At 38.7% G+C, this 20,070-nt stretch overlaps 1 protein-coding gene across 1 annotated transcript; it reads right to left on the bottom strand.

The window, feature by feature from the left end:
* Window positions 1-10,827: 10,827 nt before the first annotated feature.
* Window positions 10,828-12,036, bottom strand: npy8br (neuropeptide Y receptor Y8b). Its single transcript, XM_056246893.1, has one exon. It carries the CDS (start codon window positions 12,034-12,036, stop codon window positions 10,903-10,905), a length of 1,134 nt encoding a protein of 377 aa, XP_056102868.1. The 3' UTR covers window positions 10,828-10,902.
* Window positions 12,037-20,070: the final 8,034 nt, after the last annotated feature.

Raw genomic sequence — 20,070 nt, forward strand, 5'->3', positions numbered from 1 at the left:
TTCACAGTTGTTCATTTAAGGAAGGTGAGAACTGATTCCTAAGGCAAAAAGGCAAATTGGCACATAAGAATGGGAGAGAAACACAGCGTAAGGTGGTAAAAAAACCAGATCTAATTATAGGTATGGACTGTCGGATAGAAAGAGAGAAAATTAAAGTGACAGACGCTCATTAATACAGCTCATTCTGCTGTCTGTGTCCTGTCGAGTCTCTTTCTCCAGTTTTCCATGAAGCTGTCGGATTATTTGTCTAAGTCTTAGCAGGAATTACTCAAGCTCCCATTCACACTCATTAGAAGTGAAGTCAGACTGCTGTGGCACGGCATGCTACACCCTAATAGGACCTATTATGTGAGGTAATGAACATTTTATTCAAATTAAAGTACATGTGGAAGAGAAAGATATGTTGTGTGTGAGTCGTTTCTGCCCTGCCTTAAATAGGCATGACCTGATGTAGACGCTGTCCATAAAGCACATTCATACATCAGCTGGGATGTCTCATTTGAGTGCTCATGCTGTTCTGTGCAATCCTTTCATTTGAACTCTGTGAAGCAGTTATTCAGCAGTTCACTCAATTCAGAACATGACACCCAATCTGGTGTTCGGTAGCATTAAATTGGGATCAAAAGGTTTGACATCCCTTGTGTAAAAGAAGTGCGCATAATTGTATTGAATGTACACTTCAAATCTTAAAAGTATATTTTTTTTATAACTGTACTTGCAGCGAATATAATTTTACTGAAGTAAAAGGCCACTGAAGTAAAACTTAAAGAAAGTACACCTCATGACAACATTTCTTAAAACTATGTTTCTTTAAGAAAATTTACTTTGTAATCATGTCAAATTAAAGTGTAATCACATATATATTACATGCATGATATATAAATTTCATTAGAAAGTTCATTAAAGTACATTTTAGTTACCATAAATACTTGTTATGCACCACAAATTTCAATAGACGATAGAAGTAATTGTGAAGTTACATATAAAGATGTTCTAGCTACTTAAATGGGTCAAAAAGCCACTCTTAAGTTCAACTAATTTAAACTTAAATTTTAAATATAATTCATTTTCATTTAATTGCAAATAACATGCAATTCACTTTTCGCCCTGGAGTTTGATTGACAGTTTATCCGCCATTTTGTCCGACAAACAAACCAGACTGTAGAGTAAGTATTTACGTCGGTGGACTTGAACTTGAAAAATGGTGTGGTTGAAACAACATACCTTCTGATGTTCATTCATGTTTATTTTTTGCTTTAACTAGTAGTAAAGATTACCGGTTCAAGCCACTTGAACTGAGGCACTGCCTACAGTGATCTATTTAACACATTAAAGAGCCACAAAAAATTGTATTTATTGTTTGAATTTCTTTGAAAGCCGAGACTTTGTTTCATACCAAATCTAACCTGCTCTGTCTTTCTATCATATGTCGGCGCATTGTCAGTTTACATGCACCCTCATAATGCGATTATGATGGGATTTTGGCAATATTGCAATTAATCTTTACCTCATGTAAACGCAATACTTTGATCAAACTAATGCGATTAAGCTCATAATCGTAGAAACCATATTCACATTTAACCATACGCTGATTTTAATCGCAGTAAACATGTAAACACCTTAATCTCATTATTACTGCTCTGACCAAAGTGCACATGTGCTCAGTTCTTCACGGATGTTGTGTGTTCACACAACTTAATGAATGACCTCCGTGACAATATTCAGAAGTTTTCTCCTCTCCAAATCACTAAACTCAACACAACTCTGCTCCATATCTTTATCCAGACGGAGCGAAGAACGCGACGGAAGCATAGGCAAACCCTGATGAACAAAGGATGAACTTGTGCATGTTACAGGCCGCTGTTTTAATCTTCTTACATCAAATGCAAATCACATTTCTATGGATGTATGCCCAAACGCTGCAACGCTAGCTTCTAATAGGCTGAAGTAAGTCACTGACAGGCACGCAGGAAGTATTGCAGGGTGACGCAGCATCTCATTCCCTCCTCAGGGAACCAAGGTTTCAGTCATAACTGGTGAGTTTCCTTTCAAGGGAACTCGCGCTGCGTCAAGAAATGTTGTTGTAGGAATATTTATACCCACGCCACTATAATGACTAGTGTCTGTCTTGTGTGAAATTGTGAAGAGCAGCACTAAGACGAGAGCACCTGGGACCCTGGAGTAGAGCCCAAGTCCAGGCTGTAAAACCTCACAAATGTGTGTGGTGAGGACCAGCATGCCGCATACAAACCTCTTGTAGTGATACTCCTGACAGAAGAGTCTTAGAGGCAGCCATACTCCCAGTAGAGTGGGCTCGGACTGACGAAGTTGAAGGTTGTCCGGCCGACTCATGCAACTTTCCACTTGCTCATCCTCTGCTTCAATGCTGGGGACCCAAAAGCAGATGAACAGCTGTTTTGATTTACGCCGAAGGGCAGCTCTGTGGACCTAAGCATCTGAAGCCCGAACTGGACATAGCAGATTGTTTCTTTCCTGGTCTGGATCCTGGAATGGAGGAGGACAGAAGGCCTGCAGAACAATAGATCAAGCCACATTAGTGGCTAGAAAGACGTGCTTGCATCGTTATCGAATCCCATACCACGCCTAGAAAAGGGATCCTCTGTACTGGAGAAAGCATACTCTTGGCGTTTAGCCTGAAGGAGGCGTTGTACTTTCCCCAACAGAGTTTTTACCTCTTGTTCCATGACCAGAGCCTGCTCGGGGCCTACCACTGTGGGCAGGACCCCCATAAATCTGGGCAGGGTTGGCAGAACGGCCCCCTGAGGGCACCAAGGTGAAATGGGCACCGTATAATGAGGTGTTAACCACTTCCCCCCGGAGGGGACTGTCCTCAGAGGTCTTACTCCACTGGCGTCAGGACCTCTTTCCCACTGCCTTCTTGAAAATAATGACGGTCCTCAGATCCGCCTTACCCCACGAAGGCTGCGGTTGTGAGCGCCTCCCTGGCCTCCCTGTTTGGGGCTGCTTTCTCTGAGACCTGAGAGCAGCTGTGGAGAAGTTTCTGGAATGCCGCCGCCTGTTTGCTAGCCTCCTGAAACCTCTCAACAACTGAATTAACAGTGTCGCTGAAGATGCCAGGAGGTGACAGAGGGGCGTCCATGAGGACGTTTTTATCTTTCTCTTTAATGGCGCTAAGGTTGAGCCACAAATGTCTTTTTCGTGGCCACGAGGGCTGCCACAGCACGGCCGATGGATTTGGCCGTCTCCTTGGTGGCCCGCAGAGAAAGATCTGTGGCCCAACGTCTCTTCCACCTTAGGCATCGCCTCATAACCGTGCTCTTTATATCCTATAATCAATGAATAGTTTGATGTTTGTGAACTATACACACGATAAGAGACTAGGAAAATCAGGAGATCAGGAAAAAAATGGTAGGCCCTGACACGGAGGCTGTGACAGCGAGGGCATGAAGCGTTTGTCTAGTTTGCTTTTGGGACAAACGTCCTAAATCTCAGCCGGTCATTAGACGTTTAATCTGGCAGCGTGAGTCACAAACTCCACCAACTCCTTACACACAGGAGAGTGAGGTGGCGTGTCCTCAACATCTCCTGTATCAATACTTACAATATCTAACTACTCAGAGCTAGATGATTGTAGCACCGGTGCCTCACTCTTGGGGGGGGGGTTCGCAGAAACCGCAGTGTGTGCTTCCAAACCATGAGAGAAGGCACAGGATCTAGCAGGTGATGGCAGAGATATGGCCAGGCCTGTCTCTTACCCCTCTGTTAGATCCACTTGCGATCCCCATGACCTAGATCACCGTTGTGCCTTGGCAGCAGCGGGACCCGAGGCGTGAGGAACGTGAGACTGAAAACCCTTCATTGAAGAGCGCCAGGCGGGAGCGAAGCTTCTGTAATGGAAACTGTTCACAATTCTCACAGCCAGCTCCCTCGAGAGCTGACTGTGCATGCTCCAATCCCAAACAAACAACACATAAATCATGTGTATCCCCACCTGTGATGTAGCGGGGGCAGAAATGAACACACAATCTAAAATGCTGCTTGCTCGCCACAATATATAACTTCTTTTTGTACTGAGACAGACAACACTAAATAAGACAAACGATTTCACAGAGAGCGCTTACTGAAGACACAGATGCTAGCGTTGCACTCAGGGTTCCAGACTGCGACCAAAATGGTCGCATATGCAACCATTTTTTGAGAATGTGCGAGTTAAAATTGTATGTGGTCGCATTTGTGCGAGCGCATGTATTCATTTAAATTCACCATGTGCAACAGAACGCCGTTGTATCAGCAGCTGCTGCAGTCCGTAACTTGTGTTCAAAATGAACGAGTACATCATGAATCCATTTTCCAAACCGTGTTTTTGACTTATCCTGAATCACTACGGTACGCCTATAATAAGTGTTTATATTCTGACTATTTTATCCTGGGGTCGGCTCGGCTGCGGAGTTGCCCAGTGCCCGCGTGACTCGCCATAGACATTAGCGGAGAGAAGTAGCTCCGCCTACAATGTTCTTCCGCAAGACACTTGCAGTTTATTTATTGCACGTCACGCGCATTGCACACTGATGGTGAAATGCGCCAATTAGGAATTAAGTCACAATAAGTGTAAGTTAAATGTACAGTGTACGACATGTAAAAAAGACAAGAAGCTAACAATGTCAAGATCAATATTTGTGTAGCCTGTCTAGCACGGTATTTTCACACTTCATCCGTTCCAGGAGCAGTTGCAGAGATCGTTTACACACCGAGCTGTGCTGCACGCGCTGAATTAAGGTGACAGCGCATAGTTCGTGGTCAAAATGAGCACAAATTGACATGACAATGAATTTCATCATAAATGCATTTAATTAAATAAAATGTAGTAATCTCACCATAAGTGGATTTAATTAAATACTACTATTTTTCACAGTCATCTTTTTACTTTTAACTTTTTAATCGTTTTTTTTGAGAATATTTTGATTTGATAGTTAAAAGATTAAAACATTTTGCTAACATGAGGTCCTGTGTCACTGTCAGTCTTTTTACATCAGTGCACAACTATGGTATCCAGATTAAGACCACTATTCATCAGCATGCATTGATTAATCCCATGGCATGTAAAAAAAAAGAAAAGAAAAAAAGGTGCGACCAAATCATATGCTGGTGCGACCAACTGAGAAAGTTGGTAGCACCAGTGCAACCAGTGGAAAAGTTAGTCTGGAGCCCTGGTTGCACTGTTTGGGTATGCTTTATAGTTTCCTGGTTCGTGACGTCACCCGGCTCTGACGTCCCATCACACCATTGGACTTATTTCAAATGTGCTTTACAGCGTGTTCACGTTCCCACAGCGTCATTTCTCAACGCAGAACAAGTTCCCTTGAAAGGGAATCACATTATGAGGGTGCATGTGAATGTAGATGCTCATTGATGTATGGTTTGAGAGCGCCATGACTGGTTCTGAAAACATGTCGGACGTAGCAAAAGTAACTAAGAGAGAGGCAGGTTTTTGCGAAAGGGTCGATTAAGTCTCCAAAAACATTCACTTCGCACTTAAGTATATTATTTAAAGATTATACAATAATTTTACAGTAATAGGCCTATATTTCCCAATAAGCTACCCCCAACAACACAAATGGGATGTATAGGAATTCAATGACTCAAAAAATATATGATGTAAAAAAGTATCTTTTTTTTAATATGAGGGTTACGTAATTATAACCATGTAATTATAAATACAGCCAGAACCCCTGATTTGGAGTCTCTTAGTGATATAGATATTTCTGTTAGGGTCACTATCGTTAAAGATGATTGACAATATTAGCATATAGTTTGGATTGGTGGTCTGGTTCTTTTCTGGGCAAGAACTCAATCCCCATCCATGACGCCTAGCATTGATAAGAGCAGGGAGAGCAGCGATAAACCCCCTTAGGGTAGACAGAACAGAACCAACAAATGTATTGCAGATATTATTAATGTTCAGTAATTTAATGTACAACATAATTCAAGAAAAATGAGCCAGAAGGCCAAGTCCTGACTGGATTAGAGGAGGAGCTGGGGATGGAGGAAGGCAATTTGCTTCTGAGCAACACGATAAAGCTGCTGATAAACTGAATGGGCCTTATATATGGATGCTGTGAGAGGCGTCGTATTCCTAGATGTGGATCAGCCGAGTCAGCTGATGTGAGCTTCACTGACGTCTCCTGCCAGAACTAACGCTACGCTTGATATTAACAATAGTGAAATGGAAAGTATGTCACCATATGCAAATGCTTTTGACATGGCAAGTAATATTTAAGAACATATAGTTATTCATAATTTAATCTTCTTCAGTAAGTCAAGTGTTCTGGTCGTTTAATCATAGTCTTTTGTGAGAACTTCTATATTATTATGCTTTCTTAAAGCATTGAATGACTTTGATTGGTGTAACCCAATGCACTTGGATTGATTCAGTCATATTAAAATAATTTCCTTGACCGAACAAAAGCAGTTAATTTACATGTTGACTGACATTACTGACAAAACTTATACCATTGTGTATTCATTCATAATGTCAGATAAATGTATTATTATCTCTGGACTATAATCTCTGGACTCTGCCCTGAGTTTCAGTCATCCGATTTATGTGTGAGAAAGATAAAAGTGAATTTGGCTGAAGATCAGTTAACACAACCTCCATTAACAACCACAAATTTACAAAGAGACAAAAGACTGGGCACAAAATGGTGAGATATGATGGGTATTCTCTCTCTCTCTCTCTCTCTCTCTCTCTCTCTCTCTCTCTCTCTCTCTCTCTCTCTCTCTCTCTCTCTCTCTCTCTCTCTCTCTCTCTCTCTCTCAGCTGTCTGTTTCTGTGCCTTTCTGTGTGCAGTGTCTGTTGCAAAACAACATTAACTGCACATATCAAAACTTAAAATAAAGTTAGGAACTAATAACATGCATTAAGAAACACAAAGAAAGTGCAAGATATGGAGAGGTTAAATTTTTTAATGTACATGAAAGTATACATTCAATAATTGAGGAAAAACATCAATAGAAGTTCGATATAAACTTTGGTCCTTTTTATATGTACATCATTACCAAATACCCCATGACATGAATGATGTGCAAATAACTACACAGTTGAGAATACTTCAGAAAACTTTAGATGGCCATTTGCTTTCTTCATAAACCAAAGCAAATGCTTGGCAGAATGTTAATTGAATTTTCTTGACTTGACTGATACTCATAGGACTTTGGTTCCCTTATGAAATTAGGCCATAATGAGTCAAACAATACTACACAGTTCTGAATTATATAAATGAATTATGATTTCTCATTTCTGTAAGCTATGTGTGGCACATTGTCCTGAACAACAAATTATAAAGATTAAAATGTTAACGATCAATGATATATAAAATAACATTTAGTGTTGTGTTCTAATATAAAATTAGGTGCGTATAGTGTTAAGAGCTGCAGGTGTCCAGGTGATTTTCAAATACTTCACTGGGTTTGTAAACAGCGTTATTATAGGCTACTGTTTCAGCCTTATGAATGGAAATTTTGCATTTGTGACTTTTTATTTATGGTAGGTCTATTGTAAATGCTTTATTGCAAGCAGTTCAGATTCCAACTTAATGCAAAACAGCCAGCTGACCTCAGGCACACTCCACTATTGAGGCCAGTGAAATAACTCTGGAATAAAAAAGAAAATGAGACAAAAATATTGATTCACATAAACACCTCAAAGCAATTTTTTACAGGTGTATTGCTGAAATATAGGCCTCCCACATTGTCGGCTTTCCGGTCAATAACTGACCCTGCGATATTTGAAAAGCAGAGAGAGAGAGAGAGGGGGGGAACCTACTGACAAAGAGTTGATGCTTCTGAAATATACTGTATCAAACCATAAATATCTTTGTAAATGGCGACTGAATGTTTAAACTTTTCCTGGTGAATGGTTGCAATGTTTTTATGGCGACACATTAATGCCTTTCACTCTTCAGAAACTCTCAATGCAACCATGCTTTTGAAAAAACTCAAGCTAGTACATATTTATAAAACATAAATCTTCCCATTCATTCAGGCCCTACAAACTACATGGACCATTTCAGCTAAACACGAAGAATAAAATCAATGAGTAAGCATGTAGACAACTGTGAACAAAGTCAGTGTGCTCTCAGTGCTGTTTGCTTAATAAATTATAAGAGCAGTGTTTCTCTGGGGACTGTAACAGAAGCAGAGAGAAAATAATTGATTAATATCAAGCTTCAGTGAGAACTTAGGCCCTGACCCAAATGATGCACTTGACGTGGACCTGTGATCTTGTGGCCTTCGCTTGCACAAGTGTGTGTCAACTTTTGTCATGTTTCATGATTCAGTACGGTACTCAAGACCGCCCCATGTGTTTGTAATGTGCCTTCTATGTGTCCTTTTGCGAAGACTTCACAGCAGACTACTTTTTAGCAGCTTATGTGGCATCACGTCACCAGAACATGGACTATGAGGAGGACTGCAAGGGTTGATGTGTCACTTGGGACGGCAGGGCAATAGCAACATGCTATGGTTGGCAATACAGTGACAGATAAAAGACATTTCAAAGGTATTTCAAAAGAAAAAAGTATAAAAACATCAGGAATATGTATAATGATCCATGTTGAAGTATACCCTTGTGAAAAGAGAAGCCTACTTAATATGGAAATAGTACTTAAGTGTGAACTGAATGTAATGTTTTCGAACACTTAAGTGCATGTTAATTGCAATTAAATTAAAATGCATTCGAATTTTCATTTAAATTAAATGCAATTATCTGAATTTTGGTGGGTGTTTTTTTTTTTGTAGTACATCTTTATATGTAATTTCATAATTAATTACTGTTTTTGAAATACTGTATGGTTAAATTGTACCACCGAATGTACTGACAATCATTTATGGTAAACTAAAATATACTGTAATGTAATTTTTATTGAAATTTGTATGTCATGTATTTAAATTATGTGTAATTGCATATTTGTAATAATGAAGTTGCAATTTAAATCAACACATTACAGTTAAAATGATAATTAAGTACTACACATGTGCTTTGTTAGTCAACACATCAAAATAAGTGTACTTCTTTAAAGCCCAACACAAAATAATTAAAACATAATGATTAAAACAAAGTTAAACCTTTAAATTGACATTACAAAGTGCACTTTTCAAAAGTGTATTTGTTAAGAAACAGCCATGAAAGCGTACGTTAAGAGCACTTAAGTTTAATTCATATTAACTTTTAAAATTTGAAGTACATTACAAGTGCACATTCAATACAGTTAAGCACACTTCTTTTTCACAAGGGTACATCAGGCTAAGTGACAATTTAGTAATCTTAATCAAATTTAATTGTAAATTAGTGCTAGGTATACTAGACCAGAAACTTTAAATAAAGGTGATTGATCATTTCAAACATGTGACTTGACATCTGTCATTTGCAGAGTGTTTAAAAGTGTTATTATTCTAATAAATAATGATGTTTCGGCCACGTATACGTATTGCAAATACTACTTGCATGCACTTTGCTTAGTTTTAAGCCACAGTCCAGTGAAAGTGCAGATGAGGAACTGAATCTGTAATTCACTTGAATAGCTTTGGCAAATAAAGCCACTCAGCGAAGGACACAGCATATTTATATTGACAGTGAAACAAATTACAGCTGTCACACAGAGCAACAACATGTGTAAATTATAGTACATATCAATTTGAAATAGCAGACATTCTAATCCTAATCAATGACACAATGTGCTTATATAGTCATGGTGCTGTATTATAACTAACTATTATATATGTGTTTCAAATGTACACATTATACATGTATTGCTAGTTCTGCACCTTCCTTTAAAGAAAAATGAACAAAAATGACCAAAAATCACCATTTACTGACCTTCATGTTGTTCCAAATTCAAATTACTTTCTTTCCTTGTGAAACAAAAAAGGAGAATGGTATAGGTCTTTTCCATGCAAATACAACAAATTTGGATTGAAGCCTTTAAACCTTGAAAAAGGACGACCAAGTACTATAAAAGTATGCTATATTTCAGGTCTTCTGAAGCCAATGATATCTTTGGGGGATTTAAGTCATCCGCCCCATAGCTCTCCATAGCATGTTCAAATAGTTCATGAGAGAATAAATCATTATTTTGAATCGGAATCTGTATGATCGGGTTCAAAATGCCCTTCTGATTGGTCTGTTCGGCGCAAAACATAATGATCTGGATCTGAAATCATTGACAGCTCACTGCAGGAAACATTTCAAGGCTATTGTGTGATTTTGGAAGACTTGGAATAAAGCACGCACGTCAAATGGTCTATAGGTTTAGGACACTTTTATGGTGCAACTCAGGCAAATTTAGTCCCCTTTTATTGCAATTACATGAAAAGACCGATCTTCAGAATATCTACTTTTATGTTCCACAGAAGAAAGACAGTCACAGATGACACAAGTGTGAGAGTAAAGTTATTTTTAGGTGAATTGCCTGTTTAACAGTGACAAGAACCTAAATAGTTCATGTCTCTTCCGCAGGCCTAACCCTGGACAAAGACAGTGAGAAGAAAAGGCCTTCACTCAGTATTTCATTATAACGTCTCTGAGAGAGAACCTTGCTCTAAATGGGGGAAATGCCACTGAGAACTTACCATATAATGAGCACAACACCAACAAGTCAGTTTAGCAGTGGTTAAAACATCAACGCGATTTACTTTGTCTTCCTCTTCAGAGCCCAGCTACAAGACCCTTCCTTAATGTTTTTTCAGACCATTTCCGTATTTAAAGGCGACATCTTTAAGGAACAAGATCTTGAAATATCACAGACATTCACTGTCTCAAATTCAGCCATGAAACGTGCACAGATTGGCTGGCCGTATTCTCAGGCCACCTCCGAGTGCTCGAAGAAGCATAAAATGTGTCTTGTAGTACATTGGACACGTTTAAATGGTCTCTTTCTGTTCCAAACTGTTCTTCTTTTGTGGTTGATAGGTGCTAGTGGAGCCATTGCTCAGGATGGAGCCCTTGGTAATGCCCGTACTGACCGTGGACAACGGGAAACTCTCGTAACTCTCCGGCGGCCCCCAGCAACGGCATCTGGAAAGCAGCAGCTTCAGCTCCTTCTGGAAGTTATTGTTCAGGAATCCATAGATCACCGGATTGACACATGTCGACGCCATGGCGGTGAGGTGACAAGCCGAGAAAATAGCATTATGCTGGCATACGGGAATTGCCTCGTGGTTCCAGTCGAAAATAGTGTTGAAAACATTCAACGGAAGCCAACACAGGGCGAACGCTGCTACGATCGAGGCTAGCATGGCGTTGACTCGCTTTGAGCCTTTGGCCTTTTTCTGCCGTCCACCTCGAGCCCTTTCCACCATGTCTTTACGCCGGCTGAGACGCAGGAATATGCGGAAATAACAGACGAGAATGAGCGCCAACGGTAAGCAGTACTGGCACAGCAGGAGCGTCGTGGTGTAAGTCAGCCGATTGCCCTCAGACGGCCACTGCTCGATGCAGATGAAGTGATCGCTGAAGGGGTTGAAGGGGAGACTGAGGTTGTGGAAGGGCGAGTTTGTGAGGATGTTGAAGGAAAGGAACGGGAGGGAGATGAAACACGCTATGATCCAGATAACCGCTACAGCCAGGTAGGAGTGTCTGACGACTGGTTTCCAACCGGTGGGATGGATGATGAGCTGGTGTCTCTCCAAAGCGATGAGAACCATGGAGAAAATCGAAACCGTCACGGACATACACTGGACGAATGGCGTCACCTTACACAAAGCTTCGCCCAAAATCCATCGGTCCATTAGGGTGTAGATAATGGTGACCGGCAAACACACCAGGCAAACGAGGATATCAGAGCATGAGAGGTTGACGATGAAGATGTTAGTCACGTTGCGCATCTCTTTCTGGCGGGTGATCACTAAGACCAGGCAGGTGTTGCCCACCAGGCCCACCGCTAGCATGGTGCTGTACGCGACGATGAGGAAAGTGGTGCTGCTGAGAGAGGTTGGACAGACGGGATCCTCGAATAACCACGAGCCAGAGCTGTTGTTCAGATGAGAGCGCTCCATCGCCGGTCGGTCTCAGTGGTGTCTCTTGAAACGTCTGGCTTAAGAGAAAATGAAGTGGAATTGTTCCTGCTCCTTCCCAAAGACAATTTTCCTTTAGTTTCCGAATTGTTGTCTCATCTTCTTTTCTTGCATCCCACAGAACTGATGATCTGTGAAACCTGTGGACAGAAAATCCAAAGTTGTAAAACATGACAACAGTATGAAAGCCCCCCCAACTCAGATTCATCCCGCCCATTAACACTGAATGCACGTCCAAAAAAGGATATTCGTCTATATTTGGTCAATCCAATCAAGTTGTATCATCTACCTACCCATCATTTTACTCAAACACAAGAAAAAGTTGTGCCAAGATGATTAAACTACTCTCTTCCATACAAGAAAACTGCATATATTTATATAATTTATTATATATATATATATAATAACTTAATAAATATAAATATATTTACTAAGGAATAGAAAAACTAACCACACTTGACAAAACATAGTCATAAACGAGAACCGACAAACTAGAATACAAACTAACAGGGAACAAACAAAGGAAAGTAACACTGCGTCTGAAAATATAATATATATATTATTAAATGAGCACTTTTATGCTTTTAATTTAGCTCTTTTCAGTGACATTTTCAGTGACATTCACCTAAACATTGGAGTCTGATAAAAATGTTCATTTAAAAGAAAAATGTCAGACGGACTTAGAAGTTTTTGCATCTGAAGTCTTCATATATAGATATAGAGGTGTTTGACGTCCCTGTCTCATTCAATCACATACAAATAAGAAACATATCCTCATAAACCAGAACAAAATATAAACCTTTCCCAGTGATCTGTGTTAAAGCAGAGGGCTTAGCCTTCTGTTCACAAAAATATGGGTAGCACTTTATTTTACAGTCCTGTTCCCCATATACTTATTATAGTAATTACAATAACTGGGTAATAACTTACTATCCCTAAACCTAACCTTAACCCATGTAGCTACCTTATATTACCCAGTACTTTCTTAGGTAAGTACACGTAAGTGCATGGACTGTAAAATAAAGGGCAAGCAAAATATCCTTATTAGAGAAATGGGACAGTGACAGACTGAGGCGCCTTGCTGCCTTTGATATTTCTTTTGTTCTGCTCTTTTTGACTCTAGTCGTTCCATTATTTCAATGCATTCTCTTTATCTCCCTCTTTGTACACATACAACACCAAAGTAGTGAATTATGTAACATTCTCTGGTAAATCTCTTTTTTGGACAATCTCACCCCCCAAAAAGGCAAATGCATCACACAGGCAAAAAAAAAAAAAAACCTGACTCATACATTTTAATTTTGATTGCAGCTTGCATCATGAATTTTTAATGCAGCAACATTGTAATAATAACAGACACTTACAGCTCAGTAACTCTACTAGAGAGAGGAATCCCATCCAGACAACACAACAACATGAATTGACTTTACAAATCTATCTATATAGAAGAAGAAAAAAAACGATATACTTTGGACCAACTTAAAAAAAAGTCGTATTTCTTACAGTCAAATGTATTTTTTTTTGTTTAAATTTATATATAAAAAATAAATATATAAATAAATATATACTATATTCATAGTTTGACTCAAACCTTAAATTTAGATTTAATATTGATCAAAAATATTTATTTTCCCATAGGCAAAAATATTATACAAAGTAAAAAGATGATTTATTAGACACAAGCCAAAATGCTTTTTTAATATATATATATATATTGCTTTAACTAATTAATTTCATCATAAACAAAACCCAAATTAGCTATAATATAAAAGTAGAATTTTCACTTAAGATAAAACTAAAAGCTTTTGATCACTGTTTTTTCAATGTTAAATTGACTTTGCTTATTTAATGTGTGTTGTGATGTCTTTTAAAAAATGCCACATATTTATAATGTGTACTAACAAAAACAAAATTGGGAAATTTTTAAAATGTCACATTTATATTAATAGTATACATTAATAAACCATATTTAGCCATCAAATGGGTTATTGCTCAGATAACATTAAAAATAACCAACTATTTAATAATAATCTTTATTGGTGCATCCCCAATAACTGACACAGAACATGCTTACGTGATGTATACAACTTTGTTATGAAACTGTTATGGAAGCTCGGGGATGGTACTGCACCAACACACCTGTTGCTCTTGGACATAAACACATACAACCAATAGGAACTCTGTCAAAAAATGTGAGCAGAAAACCTGATGATTAAAGCTGCACTTGCAGCCGCACTCCTTCTCTCCATCTGTCTCACAGATTTTTTCTTGATAATTTCTTAAAGTGCTCTGCAGTAATATCTACCGAGCCTGCACATATAAGCACACTGGCAGGTGATGAATAACCCAGTGAGGTTTAACAATGGGTGAGAATCTAATTATGAGCAGAATCCTGCTGCGTTAAGCCCGTCTGATTTCCCCGAGCCAGAGTGAGACTTCAGTACAGCTCGAATACATACGGCTACAGAGAATAATGAGAATAAATCATTTCGGTTTGGCCTCTTTCTGTCTCTAATTTGGCTAAGAAAATACTTAGGAAATAAAATACATGGGGGGGAAAAGGGCACACTCATAGCAGTCTTTAAAAGTTAAAATAACAAATGAGACCCCCTCCTGAAGAAAGTATTTTAAATCCCTGGTTTAACCGAATGAGCCCCCGAGACGGGAGGAAAATAAGGCTTTTAGAGTGTAATTCTGCATTCAAACAGCCAAATGACATTTAACTGCAGACAGCAGATGCAATCATTGCATAAAGCTTGAGAGATTGCATAATCACCACAACAATAATAGCTGTGATTGGCATTAATGAATAATTCATTCGATTATGTGCATTTAAATTAATTTATGATTGCAGATTTTGTCCTTTTGAGAATGTTGTATTTTTTTTTTTTTTTATCCACACACAGTGAGATCGGTGTTGTGCAGTATTCTCTCCATCTGAGTCGTTTCCCCTTTGGACAACTTTTTACATATACTTTATTCAGTGTACTTATTCGGTAACACTTTACTTGAAGGGGTGTGTGCATAAGACTAACATGACACCTTCATAATCATGACATGACATGTTATGAATATGAAGGAAGTTGTATGCATGTTTATGACAACTGTTATTAAGTGTCATTCACTCAATTATGACATTTTTAATGCAAATATGACATTGTTTGTAATGTCTTTGTTATGACATCTTGACATAAGCAAATACATCTTAACCTGTCAGTGTCTTTGTCATGACAACTTGACATTACTAAGACAACACAACCTGTCATAAACATGACCTAGCAGATTAATTATCAAACTTAAGAAACCACTTATTGGTTAAAATTACATTAAACTGTCATGTGGTTGGTTTTGACATTGGCTGTCATGAAGCCATTATAACTTTTTAATTTTTTTTACCATTTGAGGTCACGAAAAATATTCATGACACAGTTATAATGCCTCATGACAGCCAGTGTCAAAACCAACCATATGACAGTTTAATTTAATTTGATGTCAAGTTGTCATGACAAAGACACTGAAAGGTTATGATGTTATGGTTTATGTCAAGTTGTCATAACAAAGACATCTTAAACAATGTCATATTTGCATTCAAAATGTCATTATTGAGCGAAAGACACTTAATGACAGTTGTCATAAACATGCATAAACCCTACTTCATATTTATGACATGTGTCATGTCATGGTTATGAAGGTGTCATGTCAGTCTTATGCACACCCCTTCAAGTAAAGTGTTACCACTTATTCTTAATCATGAAATTCATTATTAATGAATTGCTGTGTTGTACATTATCACAAAATATTACAGAATTACCTAAAAATGTTCAAGTGAAACATTTACCTTTCTTTGTGTTTTCAGCCTTTGGTTCCCTTGTGAAAAAGAAGTGCACTTTAGCATACTTTTAAAAAGAGTAGTTATTACGGGAATCAAATAACATACTTGTTACGGTGTGGTAGTCAATGAAGATGGAGTAACATAACACTCAGGAGAACGTTGGAAACAGGAATAGAAAAACTAACCACACTTGACAAAACATAGTCATAAACGAGAACCGACAAACTAGAATGCAAACTAACAGGGAACAAACAAAGGAAAGTAACACTGCGTCTGAAAGCTTTGGCAATGGCTTTAGCTGGCAGCGTTTGAGCACGAAACTGATTTCAGACAGACCTCTGAGGCAGCATAACACAGATATCCCAGCTCTGGGATTGGCATTGGGCCATGTATAGTGGACCTCTAGGGCCATGAGTCAAAACAGACCCACCCAGTTTCGTTCCAATCGGCCATTGTTAACCTGGTCTGATAGGTGCTCAAACTTCATTGACCGATGGCGGCCATGTTTGTTTGAGATTGTCCTCATAGACAATCATGGCAGCTTGGACAAAGACACTGCATGACAATTTTAAAGTCAATCATGGGTGTGTTTCCCGTACAATGATGTAACTCGCTGCTTAACTACCCTGGTGCGATGGATCGTTGAAGGAATCAACTAGCTCTTCACGACTGTTTCCCAAAACCGTATTGTTGCAAATCGGTCGATCTACCTACCCATCATTTTAATCAAACACACAAAAAAATTGTGCCAAGATGATTAAACTACTCTCTTCCATACAACAAAACTGCACATATTTATATTACAATTTTAGGTGTATATACAGTATATATATATATATATATATATATATATATATTATTATTATTATTAAATTAGCATTTTTATACTTTTAATTTTTCAGTGACATTTTCAGTGACATTCCCCTAAACATTGGAGTCTGATAAAAATGTTCATTTAAAAGAAAAATGTCGAACGGACTTAGAAGTTTTTGCATCTGAAGTCTTCATATATAGATATAGAGGTGTATGACGTCCCTGTCTCATTCAATCACATACAAATAAGAAACATATCCTCATAAACCAGAACAAAATATAAACCTTTCCCAGTGATCTGTGTTAAAAGCAAAGCAGAGGGTTCTGTTCACAAAAATATTGGACAAATTCCAATATTTTTAAATAAATATTTTAATACAAATAACAAATTCCCTTTCGTGTGTTCCAGCGCTTGAATATTGTCTATTGAATAAGAATTTTAAAAGTTGTTACTGGCCAACTGCCGACTGACACCATTTCATACACTCGTCAATGCCAATTTTTACTCACATTTGGCGCTTGGTGAGTGTTAACTTTATAGGCCGTGAGACAGAGGGTTGATTGGTACCATTTTGAGGGATTAAACCGCATGGTGATTTTTGTGTAGGTATATGACCCTGTATTTGAAAAATGTGTGATAGCATTAGATTCAAGGTAGTTTTTGGTTACGGAGGACGATTTTCAAACATATGTCAAGAAAAAGGATAAATGAATTTATCTTTAAATAAATTTTCAATTTTATAAAAATTGTATAAAAAAATTATAAAAAATTTATACAATTTTATAAATTTTTATAATAAAAAATTTATAATTTTTTTAAATACATTTTTAAAATTATAAAAGGATACATTTTTCTCTCTTGTAGTCACTGAACACCTTACCTTGAGGTAGAATGATACAAGTGTTGATTTCTAATGAAAGCTACCATGGATCGGATGCTATCACACATTTTCCAACACTAGAGATGTGTACCTTCATGAAAATCAAAAAGAAATTTAATCCCTCAAAATGGTACCGGTAGCCCAAATTTGGCGTCCCGTCTCATGGCCTATTAGGTCATGTTTGTATTACGGAAATGAACTGCGGGAGGATTCTTAAAAAATGTACCTTTGGGGGAATACAAAAAATAACATTGAAACAACATGAAGCAATTCATCATTCCCTTTAAGAAAAGCCCCATCAGCCCCTACGGAAGCATCCATCTAAATAGAAATAACTAGCTCAAGTGTAATTAACACAGATCCCAAAGGGTTATTGCAGTTAACTTACAAGTGACAGTAAATCAATCACAGAGCCTCAGCCCAGATGTGCCTCATATACGGTTGATAAGCTGTAATAAAGCTCATTATTGCCCCCGTCTCTAACCTGCCCTTCTCTAAAGGACACTGATTGTTTTCAATTAGGAGGCTTTCGACTCTGCCAATGAATCTCCTCCTGGGTGATACTCTGTTCAATATCTGAGACAAAGAGCACATGATGCACCATTGGTTGCACACACAAAGGTTCAAACATCAACAACATCTTCCCCGCAGAGCTCTCAATTCGACCGAATGACTCGAACCATGACTCCTTCATTTTCAAATAGACAACATGGAGGGAAAGAGAGTTCTGGCCAGCCCAGATCTGCTGTAACATGGAGGTAACCGTAATCTTAACATGTTAGCTGTTTCTAGCTGGTTATTTGAAAAATAAATTTGAAAAATTGATGCATCTCTTGATGGAAATACATTTTGTGATGTTATATAAATCAAGAGGTGCATACATTTATGGTCAAGATCTTGATTTTACAAAGCAAGAGTCCAGCTCTCTGTAAAGTCTCCTCCAGCACATCCCAAAGACTTTCAATGAATTCAAGATCTGGACTCAGAGGAGACAATTCATGTGTGAAAATGATTCTTCATGATCCTCCCAACCATTCTTTCACAATCTGAGCCGGATGACAATCTTGACATTGTCCTCCTGGAATATGAACATGAAGTGTCTTCCTTCCTACATGCTTGTTTAAGAAATGAAAAGGTACACACTCCATCAACTGAACAAGAACTGTTGCCAAACGCATGCCACAAACATAACAATCACTGCAATAATGATCCAATCATAAACTCTTAAGCATTTGCCTATTTAAATCCAAACAGCAACCTCTTTTCCTTCTTTTGCTTTTTGTACGGGCAATGTATTTTCATTTGGAAAACAGTTATTTTAAATTTAATGATATTTCACAATATTACTTTTATACTGAATTTTTGATCAAGTAAAGGCAGCCTTGTAGCCTGGTAATACCAGACTCTGCTACTTCACTTTGCTTCGTAGACAGAGTCTGGAATGGCATAATAGAGAAGTGTTTTCTCTCTCGCTAGGGGACGCTTGTCTGAAGTTTAAAATCATTGGTTACCCGTAAGCCAATCAGATAAGTTTATATATGATGTATGTTATGCGCCGACACAGCCGCATCGAACCACAGACATCATGCATGGAACTCAAATCTATGATCGAACTTCCACTGTAAACCTGCTGTAAACACTTGATGATGCGATCGAAATACCGGAGTGAACATGGCTGTAAACGACTTTTGCAGATTATGCGAAGTTAATCTACGCATCCACGGTACAATCAGGGCCTCTAAACTGATATTTGACAGTAGAGAGAAACAAAAAAATATTTCCAGCCAACTGTCAAAGTTAGGATTAGTTCTGTTAAACACAGCTCTTTGTTCATCTCGAGTCTGTCGGAAATGCTGCAACTTCATTGCAAGATTACAGCATGTCATGGCAATATTTAAGACCTGGAAAAGAAAGGAGACACTGACCTGTCAAAAGGCTCCCCAGTTTCTCGCTGACGATCGGTAATAGTTGATAAATTAAACTTTTCCCAAAGGGAGTAGGGCCACAACATCACCTCCATTCAAAATGTTTAATACACACTCTTCTTGTTCGGGCTTCAGTTTGCGAATGCCGGGAATATTCTCCACAACAGAGCGAATTGCATCCGCGGCTCCATATCCGCGGTCGTTTTCGATCTCCCTGACCTAATCTTAAACTCGGCGCTTAGCGAATACGTCACGGCTTTCAGCCCGCCCTCTGTTCGTTGATTGGCCGGCTGTTTTCAGGCCGGAGGAAAACGGATAGATAGGCCGCTGTCTCAGGCCCTGTCCCAAATGGAACCCTAAGCACTCGCGGTCTTCCTCTGAGTCCGCACTTTCGCGACGTAACGCCGCTTTGAATGTCGGGAAGAAGTCTGCTGTGGAGTCCGCATCAGCGCGGGCTCGGCAAAAGTGCGCATCAAGGGCGCAAATCGACCGCAGAGGGGGCGCTCGCGAGCACCCTTCTGAGATCTAAAAATGACAAATGGGACACACTGCGGTCTCACGGACT

The sequence above is a fragment of the Rhinichthys klamathensis genome, unplaced genomic scaffold (assembly GCF_029890125.1).
Source record: "Rhinichthys klamathensis goyatoka isolate OS25496 unplaced genomic scaffold, OSU_Roscu_1.1 h1tg000040l_1, whole genome shotgun sequence".
NCBI classification, from domain to species: domain Eukaryota; kingdom Metazoa; phylum Chordata; class Actinopteri; order Cypriniformes; family Leuciscidae; genus Rhinichthys; species Rhinichthys klamathensis.

What these genes read in the sequence shown, in the direction of transcription:
- npy8br (XM_056246893.1), bottom strand. Translation starts at nt 12,036, where the DNA reads ATGGAGCGCTCTCATCTGAACAACAGCTCTGGCTCGTGGTTATTCGAG.